The 11,611-nt window shown below is 46.9% G+C and overlaps 1 protein-coding gene across 1 annotated transcript; it reads left to right on the plus strand.

Moving 5' to 3' along the window:
- The first annotated feature begins 2,044 nt into the window (after window positions 1–2,044).
- On the plus strand, window positions 2,045–11,385 carry LOC117052720 (gap junction gamma-1 protein-like). Its single transcript, XM_033159804.1, has 3 exons — window positions 2,045–2,163; window positions 8,592–9,755; window positions 10,398–11,385. Exons 2-3 carry the CDS (start codon window positions 8,609–8,611, stop codon window positions 10,403–10,405), a joined length of 1,155 nt encoding a protein of 384 aa, XP_033015695.1. The 5' UTR covers window positions 2,045–2,163; window positions 8,592–8,608; the 3' UTR covers window positions 10,406–11,385.
- The last annotated feature ends 226 nt before the right edge of the window (window positions 11,386–11,611 follow it).

An 11,611-nucleotide genomic window follows, 5' to 3' on the forward strand; every position in this document is an offset into this window, starting at 1 on the left:
ATGTCAAGCAGTTCAACTGAGCATAATTTTAGAGTTTTGTCTTGTCTCTTTTTTAGCTCTGTACTTTTCCAGGCCATTGTGAGGCAATAGTTTAACAGTCTTACACACTTATGTGGAAATTGCTGATGTTTACAAACTGGTCTGTAGAACTTTGAATTTGAAATATGTCAGCTTGCACTGGGGGAGGGGAGAAGGCAGTCTTGGAATATGCATGCAAGCGGTATGGTAATGAAAACTGTAGAATCTCATTCAACAACTTGGTTTTCTAGATTGCAAAGTACACTTTCTCAGGGTCCGCAGGGGCAGGGAAGAAAAATAAGTCAAAGTTACTGCATGCCCATGCAAACTTATTTCAGAGTCAGCTATACTGTAGTAGACTCGGGTAACGTGCATCTGAGTCAACATGCACAGGGTTTAACCACTGATGCAATGCACGCATGCCTTTTCAACTGACAGATGGTTTTTGCTTGTGTGCTGCTGTTGAAAGGTAGTATCTTGCATAACTGAACTTGCTCTAGACCTAAATTCTCAATTTCACCGTCCTTATGTGATAGCTTACAGAAGTGCAAGGCCTTATACCAAATGAAAGGCAGGACTGCACCCAGTGGCCTCTGTGAGAGTTAAGTGGAGTGCCTTGGTATCCTTTGGAGTTTATGGAGACAGGCCCTGATCACACAGGCTTGTTTCTTTGGGCCCACATAATTGTCGCGAGTCCCCAGAAGTTGCTTGTGACCCTGGGCTTCAGGTTTCGTGGGTTACTATCCCTCATGTTTCTTAATAAATCTGTGGCCCCTTTGAGGAAGGTGTTAGATGGATTTATTTGAGGGAATGTTGATAAATTGCTTTTAATTTCCAGGCTGTCTGGTCAATTTACAAAGGTGTGGGGGGGGGGAGTCTGGGAGTTCAAATCTGCTTGAAATGCTTGCCCTCTGATCCTACCTAGATGCACGGATCTGAGCAGCTGAAGGTATGCAGTGCCGGTAGGATGCACTCTGTACGTGGCCAGAGAGGCATTTTTATTGTTATACATTTCAGAACCAAACTCTGCATTTGGAATAGGGTGGGGACTGAACCCCGCTTCAAATTAACCCTTGCAAGTAACCCAGTCTGGGTTTTGTGTGCTCTCATTTTCCCTTCCCGCTGCGCCAGGGAAGCAGGCAGGCAAAGAGGTTCAAGGCCCGACCACATCATTATATGCCAAGCAATAGCATGGCGCAGGTTCCACCCGTTAAGATGTGAGGCGGCTATCGATAGGACAACGCGCAATCCAAAAGGGATCGCCTCTTCCTAAGCAGTAAGGAAATGTAATGGGCGGCAAGCAAACCAATGAATGGGGAGGGCGGGGAGCAAAAGGCCCCGAGCTGCACCACTTTACTGTGCTTTTTCTTTTCTTTTTTTAAGTGGAAAGGGATTCCTAAGGCTTTGCGGGGCTTGGGGGGAACCCCCGACAGACGCCCAGACCCTACAAACATTTTGACGACGATGATAGACGAATTTCCTCTGATTAATATTTCGGGAGGACTTTCACTGATTGTTGCAATGACTCCTCGTCCCGTGACGTCCGCCCAAGATTAATCATTTAGTCCGTACCGGCGAGTGGCTGGTATGATTCACATCCAGGGATATCCCATCTCTGAATGTTTCCGTTCTCCTTGGAACTTAAGTTCCATTGCAAGGATTCTACGAGTGTATGAAGTAAGCGGAGTTTTCTCCCGAGAAAACACGTGCCTGGGATCTGGCCGCGGATCCGTGTCTTTCTCTCTCTCGGGTCCGCCAAACTCGGAAGAAATGCTCCTAGCGCTGAAAGTTTTGTTTTCCTCCGCGCCACTGGCAGGGGAAAGGCAGGCTGGCGGACCGCGTGCCGCCTCGCCCCCAGCCGGGGAGGGGAATGGGTGTCGACGTGTAATGCACACGTTCGAACACGCGGGCTCTTTGCCCGCCAGCCCCAGTCTCTCATTAGTCAGCGTTAGGTTTTTTTCCCCCGGCAGGGAGGCGGGAGGAGGAGGAGGAGGGGAAAGGGAAAGGGGCGGGGGTCCCTCCCAAGGCGTGGCCGAAGGGGGCGGGGGGCGGCGACGGTCTGGGGCCCCTTTGTTCGGACGGGCGGGAGAAGAGCGATTGCAGCGGGGCGGGAGTCTTTTGTGAGCTCCGCCGGACGAGAGTATAGTAAGTGAGGGACTGGGGTGGCGGGGAGGCTGCTTGGGGCTGGGGGCTCTTTTGCCTTGTCCCCTTGGGCGCGCGTCTTCCCCGGCGAACTCCGCCAGGTCGCGTGAAGCCTTCGGAAACCCTCTGAAGCTAATGGAGAAATGGCTTGGTGATTGGGTCACTGGCTTGGAATGGGGGGCAGCTGGAATTTGAGGGGGCCACAAGAAGGGTTTCGCAGGGCCAGGAGGGCAAGCATCCTCGCTTCATGGCCTTCCCTCCTATTCCTAAGCTTCTGGGTGTGAGCGTTTTCCAAGCAAGCCCCAGCGAGGGAGGAAGAGCAAAGAGTAGATTCTCACGTTATGCATTTCGAGGAATTTGGTTTCTTTGTGATAGGTAATGCTATCTTTTTTACTCCAGGAGCTGCCCATTGTTCCGGGCACCGATAGCTTATCGCTGCGCTGCCCGCAAGAGCACTCTTTTCTTGATTGCGGATTAATTAACCGCGCCGTGATTTATATGGTATACCCATAATAATGGTTAGAAGCCCACCCCAACAAGACAAAATATGGAGAAGGGGTCCATTTTCAGGTCGCCCTGGTTGCGTGTATAGCGCGGACCGTGTTGAGTGATTTGTGGCATATGCCCCAGATTAGCGAAGAAGAGTTTTGAGCCAAGGGGGCATCTACATATGGCCGTGCGGACTTGTGACTCGCATTTTTTGTTCCAGTTGCCCCCTTTGAGGCAAAAGTTGGTTTTGAGGCATAATACAGGGACAGAAGTACAGTACTTAACTGAAGGAGGGATAACACACCCTGGGGTCTAGGGCTGGCCATGATATTTTAAAGTGACGTATGTGCTCAAGCTTTTATTCAGGTGTGCCCAATTACCCAGGAAATGCTCATTTGCTGGTAAACACTCATTTGTGCCAAGTAGTTTTGTGGTCAGTAGTCCCTTGAAAAGAACAGGTTTGGTATTGGTCAGAGTGTAACATGGAGGGGTGGGGGTGGACATAGACCCAAACATCAAACTCCCAACAAGGGATTTGTCTAGCTGACTCTTATTTGGTAGGGCTTGTCCTGTGAATTCCTCCATTGTCCATTCTCCTTTGAGTAGTATAATAAAAGTCAGCTTGGCTCCCTGATTTGTGCTGCATGTGGGCTCCAGGCACATGGCCAGTGTTGAAAATTGTAACTGTAAGCAAAAGGCAATCCTGATGCTCTGTTTGCTTGGAATTCTAGTAGCATTAGTCCATCATTATTTATCTATTATATAATAAAGCTAAAGGATCCCAGAGTGGGGTACAATCACCTGTAAAATATAGCAGTGTGTGTGTGTAGTATTTTAAATTTTGTATGTTTTAAAGGAGAGTTTTATTTTTTTTCTTGGTTTTATTGTCTTATCTTTTTGTAAACTGCTTTGAGGTTGTTTTTTTTAAAGCAGTATATAAATTTTGAGAGAGAAATATACAACTAATAAAAATATAGCCATAAAAATTCTAACTTCAATGTATACAACCACAATGAGTAAGCAGTTCTTAATCTGCCCTCTGAATGCTTGTTAGAAGAAAAACTTGTTTATTTGGCAGCAAAATGCAGGTAATGAGGCGGGCAGTCTTGTTTCCAATTCTAAGGAGCTCCACAACTTTTGCACTGTTTGTAGAGGTGCCAAAACTGGTGTGTAATTGAGCTTTGTGGTTATCTCTCTGACACTGTGTTATAGAAAAAATAGGGGGTTTGGCTTTTGCTGCCCAACTCCCCAAGGGACAGTACCCTAAGTCCATGATTGGTCAGAGATGAATGGATGGAGGCAAGATACATAGAAAACAAGGCAAATCTTCATTTTTCTATTGCAACAGAGTTGGTTCCCCTCCTTTGCAAGGACATGGGAGAGACCCAGAAAAATGGTGGCCAAGCCCCTATAAAGACTTCTGAAATTGCCCACCCTGAACCGCAAGACCCCCCTCCCCCCCAAAAATCATTCATACATCACAGAAGGAGGCAGTCTCCAGCAGAAATTTGAGGGTGTTGCTTCTCTCCTGTCTGCCAGGATACCTGATAATGCCTTACTTCATTGCATTTTCTGGGTAGCCTGGACATTTCTTTGAGATAGTAAATACTTTAGTTCCTAAATCTCTTACACATATTGATAGTTTGCTCAGTTTAACAAATACTTGCCAGACTGTATTTACAGGAACGTGTAAGCCCCTGCAGTCCAAAGACAATTGGAAAGCTTTTCCCATTTCCTTCCTCCTTGCAGAGAAATATTTGAGGTCAATTTGGGGGAGAGAGCATGGCTTCAGGATTGCTCTCCTGTACTATTTCAGACACATGGTTTGTATACTTATGTATGTGTTTGCCTTGTACATTTATGACCATTCTATATTTGAGACCTTAGAATTCTTATAGCACAAGTCAAAAATGGCATATTAGAAATAAATAACTTCTATGGTATTAGGTAGAAAAACTTTGTTCCTGGGTGCTCAGTTGCATTGCTACTCACATTGCATTACAGAATAGAATTGAAATGAACCAGCCCAGAGGAACGCAGTAATTCCCCCACTCTCCTAGCATGCCTTCTAACTGCTCTTATCACTCCCTTTGAATACTGACTTGTAAAAATCTTGTCACCTATGGCATTCTCGAAACCAGATAAGGGAGCCTTTGTAAGCTGGAAGAAAATTGTCCTCCACCCTGCCCCCGCCCCCATTTCAGTATGTTGTGCCAGAAATATTCTTACATGGGAGGGAAAGGCTGGAAGAGTATATTGTGGATTAGTAATTTTTGTGAATTTATTTGCAAACCTTCAAATAGGTATGGTGAGGTTGTCTACTAGTACAACTGTTACATCACTCCTCCAGCGCGCACACAAACACACACACACACACACACACAAGATTAGGCTGCCTCCATTCAGTTTTAAGATTACTACAGTAAGCCCTCGAAGGGGGGATTTTCCTGGGATAGTGCCTACAGCCAAAATTTTGCATAGTCAAAACACATTAGGTGCAGTGGTGGGTGGGATTGCCCAAGTTCTTTTTCTGAGACATCCGTCCCCTTTCCACTCCCTTTTTAAAAAATGGTTTTTTGTTTGTTTGTTTTTTGCTAAGCGCATAAAACTGAATGTGCACAAGTTAAATGTGTGTACGTTGTGAATGTACTGTGCCCTCCCTTGTGGCATTCTGCTGTTAGCAGGCAATGCGTATAAAGGGGCAGCTTTAGAGATAAGGGTGAAAATCTTCCATAATCTGTCTAGCTGATTGGAGCTGATGGGATTTGTAGTCTCCAAGATCTGGAAGGCTCCAGGTTGGAGAAGACTGGTCTAGGCTGCTTTTGCATGTGTGATAACTGCATACCACCTTCCCTAGAATGTGGACCTTCAGATCCTGCAAAGTATTCAGTCCTCTCAGCTGCAAAGAATTGACTTGATGGCAGCGCTCCTTTGAAGACAGGTCTCCTTTAAAGTTTATCAGGCTCTGAAGTGTGTGTGTCAGGCAGGTTGGAGATGGAGTAAGGTTGTTAAACTGAAGTAGCTCTGTCCTGACTGGTGCTCTAAAACTACTTTACAGTGCACACTAGTGGCTGTTTCTCATGTCTTTTTTATGTCAGTTTAGTCAACTGAGTACAAGATGCTAGTGTGCAAATCACCTTTATGTGAGTAGAAAACAAAGTAATGCTTGTGTTCAGTGAAAATTGTGAGCTGGAAAAAGTTCTGGGGAAACCTATGGAAATTAGGGAAATTTGCATTGGGAAATTTTCTGATATGCTAGGAAATGATCTAATGTAGCATGTTTTGTTTCCCTTGTATACACCTGCTAAAAACCTTGAAATTGCCACGGTTTCCTAATATTTATTTCCAGTTCACATTGAGTTATTGCTACTAATGAACTTGGGAAATGGAAAATTTCCTGCAGAAAAAGAAAACCAATGAAACTTTTCCCCATATTGCTACTTGTGGCAGTCATGGTTTTTGAACTCTTGACTATGTTCAGAGAACACGTTTTGGGATAACTAAGAAGGATGTCTGCCCCCACAAGGCTGTTCTGCAGGTTGCAGTTCTAACAACTTTCAAAGTACTGGTGGTTTAGTTAAGAAGCATTACCCTTGCAGCTCAAAGTTGGGGATTGCAGGCTATTTCCTAGATCACAACAAACGCCTGCCACATATGTTAGAAGAATGCTGTTGGAGTAGCTTCTGCTTTTTTCCTTCCAGCGATACCCACCTCTGAATGGAGATAGCAGGTGTAGGAAGCAGAGCAAAGTGGGTGGGTGGGAATCTTCATTCCCTTGCCGGCATCACTGATGCAATCTTCTGCTTGGGAGGGAAAACAATGTTCTATTCCCCTGCTTACAGCATGCGTGTGAATGCTGGAGAAATAAAACACATTGCTTCTCTTTGCACTACTTTAGCCTCGGCACCTTTGGGTGTGTTGTGCATGTACTGTTCAAATAGCTAAGAGAGGGAGGAGGACCTCACTAGCTAATCCCTGGCATGGTGATGGGAACAGGAAGCAGAGGTGATTGAGCACCCTTAAACTTTTGCCCTGGAGAAGCTGAGCATAGCACAAACTTCTACCCCTTGGGCTGGGGTGCCTCCTTTAACTCCAGGATGCTTATTGTATGTGAGCATTGGGGCGTCACACCCGCCCCAGGCGCACCAGGACATGGCATCCATCCAAAGGTTGAGGCAAGCCGCTTGAGTTGACTCCCAGAAGCAGCTGCTCTGCCAAATCTCCTGCACTGATCTCGTGGCTAAGTTGACAGCGAGGGAGTGTTCCTAGGGGGCAGGGGAGAATAAACCCTCCCCATGAGTAGTACAGGCAGCTACTTGGCTTCGTATCCCTAGCCAGCCCTCATCTCTGTTCAGCTTTGTCACTGTGTGTGCGCACACACGTCATTGTTATCATATGTGTATGAGATGAGTCAAGTAGAATTGGGTTTCCTCTCAGGAAGAGGGTCAAAGCAAATGTGGTGTCAGCAAGCTGTAAAATTCATCACTTTATATGAGGTAGGGCTAAAAAAGTAGTGGGGGGCAATTTTCTGAATACACACCCACCCACCCCAAGGTGGAACCTACAGATACCTGTGTTGCCCCTGCATTTTCCTTTTTCAGCTAATTGTTCTGGCTGTGAGTGGTTTGGATCAAGGCCACAATGTAGGGAAAGGGTTATTCCCTCCCTCTGCCTATGTTGCATTTCAAATCCAAATGGTCTCCCCTGTGGCTGCTTTTGGCCAAGCACACACACACACACACAAAAATTGTTTGGGAGATGGATTCACGCTTCTCGGACATGAGTCTAGTTTGGCCCTGAGTTGACTCCGGAGATGGGAGGGGGAGTATCAAGTGTCTTAGAAACTTGCGTTGTGCTTTTTGGGTATGGAAAGATTGGGCTGTGAGTCACTGGTTGGCTTTCTAATAGTAAGCAGGAAGTGTATGTATTTAAAGGTGGCAAGAACCCATCGCCAAACTTGAGTTCTCTTGCCTGTTTACCTGTATAATCCATGTATTTACAAGTATGTATTTGTTGCACACATGCTGGGTATGTATATACATAAAATAGTTGGCAGTTTATTAAGTGGTCCTCATTTATTGCTTTTTGTAGATGCTATGTGATTATCAGTTGGAGGTCACCATGGGTATATGATGGCAAAAGTCAAGCCGTTTTGTAGCGAGTGGAAAGTGAGCGGATTTAAGCTATGATTCACTCCTGCTCCAGGGTTTTTGTGGAGCTCATTCTTTCATAATTACATGGGGAAATGGGAGGGAACCCCCATTTCTCCCCGCCTGAGGATTTTGTCAATTTCTTAAGTGGAAAAATTGACAATAACCCCGCAAAAGCCCTTAATATATATTTTCTCTTTTAGAATGAAGAGTGGAGTGTTTGCAAAGGGCTATGGCTGTTTGTAAAAAAACAAAAAACAAAACTTGATTTGTCTTTGAGAAAATATGTGCCAGGTCAAGAAACAAGCTAACAAGTGAAACAGTAGAGGGTTCCCCCCCCCCCCACAATCCATGCAAACCTTCTGAACTCCATGGGGATAAAAATGAAAGTTGAGAATAGGAAGCTTTAGATTTGTCTGAAACTGATCCTTACTAGAAAATTTGTTTGGAGAGGGCAATGTTTTCAAGGATGTATTATTTATTGTTTAATTGACATGATGTGGTTTTCATGTGGATACGTTTCCCAAATATAACAGGACACTTTAATGCACCAAGTTATAATCATGTCTGTTAGTTCCCCCCAAAATTTCCAATTCTCATAACCACCAGAAATGGTGGTCCCCTCCCATTACTTCACTTAAAAAAAACAAAACAAAACTTCAACATCTTGTGGGACTGGGGGCTGTGCATTCCTCCTTGTGGGGTCTTGGGGAGGTCACTTGGAAGCTTGTGGGGAAATCGGATGAAATTACTTCAGTTTAACCTTCTGCCTACTGTGCTTGTTGACTGCAGGCGTGTGCTGAGCCAAGATGAGCTGGAGTTTCCTCACCCGCCTCCTTGAGGAGATCAACCAGCACTCGACCTTTGTGGGGAAGGTGTGGCTGACTGTGCTAATTGTCTTCCGCATTGTCCTGACGGCGGTGGGCGGCGAGTCCATCTACTACGATGAGCAGAGCAAGTTTGTGTGCAACACGCAGCAGCCGGGCTGCGAAAACGTCTGCTACGATGCCTTTGCCCCGCTTTCGCACGTCCGCTTCTGGATCTTCCAGATCATCATGATAGCCACGCCCTCAGTGATGTACCTGGGCTTTGCGTTGCACCGCCTCTCGCGCCAGCCGCCTCGAAAAAGCCGCGCCCCCGTGGTGCACCGCGGCGCCGTCCGCGACTACGAGGAGGCCGAGGACAATGGCGAGGAGGACCCCATGATCTTTGAGGAGGTGGAGCCCGAGAGGGAGGTGAAGGAGCCCGAGAGCCAGAAGCACGACGGCCGCCGGCGCATCAAGAAGGACGGGCTGATGACGGCGTATGTGCTACAGCTGCTGTGCCGCTCGGCGTTTGAGGTGGGCTTTCTGCTGGGGCAGTACGTGCTGTACCGCTTCGAGGTCATGCCCTCGTACGTCTGCACCCGCAGCCCCTGCCCTCACACAGTGGATTGCTTTGTCTCCCGCCCCACGGAGAAAACCATCTTCCTCCTCATCATGTACGCCGTGAGCGGCCTTTGTCTCCTGCTCAGCATCTGTGAGCTGTTTCACCTGGGCTTCGGCGGGATTCGGGATGCCCTGCGCGGCCTTGATAGTAAAGATGGTGGTGACCCCCCCAGGTCCCAGTATGTCCAGAAGCATCCCAGTGCACCCCCGACCTACCATTCTATCAAGAAGGACACCTCCAAGAGACAGCTAGCCAAGGACAAGCTGGGCTACGGTGGAGAGAGCTTGGCTGGGCTGGCTGCCGACCGCTATGCTGTCGCACCGACCGTCCCGAGCCATGAGTTGGAGCGACTGCGCAAACACCTCCGGATGGCACAGGAGCACCTAGAAATGGCCTTCCACCTGCAGCCGGAGGACACGGCCAGCCCCTCTCGTAGTAGCAGCCCCGAGTCCAATGGGCTGGCTGCAGAACAGAACCGCCTCAACTCAGCACATGAGAAGGAAGGCGCAGCCTGTGAGCGACCGACTGGTAAGTGAAGCCTGGGTTAGGCTTTCCTAGGATGCCAGCAAAGGCTGTCCGTTGCAGCCTGGAAGAGCCAGAATCATGATGCCATCTAGCCGGTGCTGACTGGTTAAGCTTGAAAGAGCTGCTAGTGTAGAATGGAGTGCTGGGGTTTCCCGCTGCCACCTTTAGGTTCTGAGGTGAGCCTTGTGAAGGATTACATCAAAGTGCAATGTGGTTAAGGATGCTGCCCTGTGGCAATGTGTTTGAGAGAGACAACCAGAAAATAGGTTGGATTAAAGTGAAAGTTGATGATTAGCATCCAGATGTAGCAAGCATCAACAATGAGTAAATTTGACGCTCGGGGAACAATTGGGGAATTCCCTAAAACAGACCACACCTTTTTTTTTTTTTTTTTTTTTTTTTTTGGCTAGAACTTCCAAGATCCACTACCTGGAGGCAGGTACAAAACACATCCACACAGTATTAAAGAATTCTAAGCCTGGGAAATGGTCCTGAGTGCTAGAACTGAACTAAGCTCACGGTCCATTCTCCAGCCCACAGCTTTCTTCACTGATGGTCCTCAGTCACCCTTCCTGGGATACAAACACATTTGTGAAGTGCGGGTTTGGACTGAGAAACTAACATGTTTTTCCTTCCTTTTTCCAGGCCTCTGAAGTACTGGGCCTCACTGGGCAGCTGCACAGATGACAACAGGAAGTGTCTGTGGAGAATTGGCAGTGTGTGAATGTCTGCTCCTAGCCTGAAGTTTGGAAACGCCTGGACAGAGTGGGCGGAGGGACGAGGATGTTCTCTGACTTTTGTTGGGTTGAGGGCAAGGAAGGGAAATGATGGAAGCCTCCTCATCCATGCCTCCTGAGGGGCACGTTTGGAAGTCTAGCTCCATGTATGTATGTATGTGAGTGTGCGAGTGTCTTTTTTTAAAAAGGTTCTAAAAGGGACACTATTTTTTTTACTTTTATACATGTGGTAAAGGTACTATTTTGTTCTCTTCCTCTGCTGATTGTCTCCTCTTAGGAGGGATTTTCATGTTTTCTCTAGTCTAGCCTTCATCAACATGGAGTCTTCCATGTATTTTGGACTACCAACTCCCATCAGCCCCCAGCCAGCAAGGCCATGGAAGTTGATAGTCCAAAACATCTGGAAGACTCCAGGTGACAAAGGCTGCACTAGTGGGACAGGGATAGGCAGCTATATAGCAGCATTCACTGTTTTTGTTGGGGTTTACTGTATAGGGGGGAGAGCAGAAAGAGGAATGAGATGACCACAACTTTCCTGTCTTCTCTACACAGCCGCACACAACCTGGTCATCTCTTTCTCTTGCCCTCTCCCCCGACACCAGATTTTGCAAGCAGTTGGTGGTTGGGCCAAAGATAATTGTACTACATTCCAAGATGCCAGTTTCTAAACGGCATCTGCCTTCCTGCCCTCTATGGGGTGCCGTGCTGGGTTCCCCACTGAATTGCAACGGGACCCAAGTCACGTTTTGATCATCTCAGCGATCAACATGAATTGTGTTTGTATTTTTTGTCTTTTTATAATTTGCGGAAATAGTTCATGAAATTGTGTTTTTTTGCTCTTTTATATGAATATATATATATATTTGGTATAAATCAGGAGATTTGTTTTATAGGAATCCTGAGTTCCTGACTCTGTTTTTTGTTTGTTTGTTTTTTGCGCATCCATGGAGGGGAGGGACAGTGTTTGGACAGTGATGTGCCCGTATGAATCCTTCACTGCAGTCCTAAAAACCTCACTGACCACATGAAACCAAGACTGGGCGAGTTGGATGGGAAGGGATCAATTTAGCACTCTGGGTGTCTGGCCTTGGAGCCAAGGCAGGGAAAGACCAGGCCATTAAG

The sequence above is a fragment of the Lacerta agilis genome, chromosome 1 (assembly GCF_009819535.1).
Source record: "Lacerta agilis isolate rLacAgi1 chromosome 1, rLacAgi1.pri, whole genome shotgun sequence".
Taxonomy (NCBI): Eukaryota; Metazoa; Chordata; class Lepidosauria; order Squamata; family Lacertidae; genus Lacerta; species Lacerta agilis.

Excerpts from the sequence above, each read along its gene's own strand:
- LOC117052720 (XM_033159804.1), top strand. The coding sequence starts at position 8,609 with ATGAGCTGGAGTTTCCTCACCCGCCTCCTTGAGGAGATCAACCAGCAC.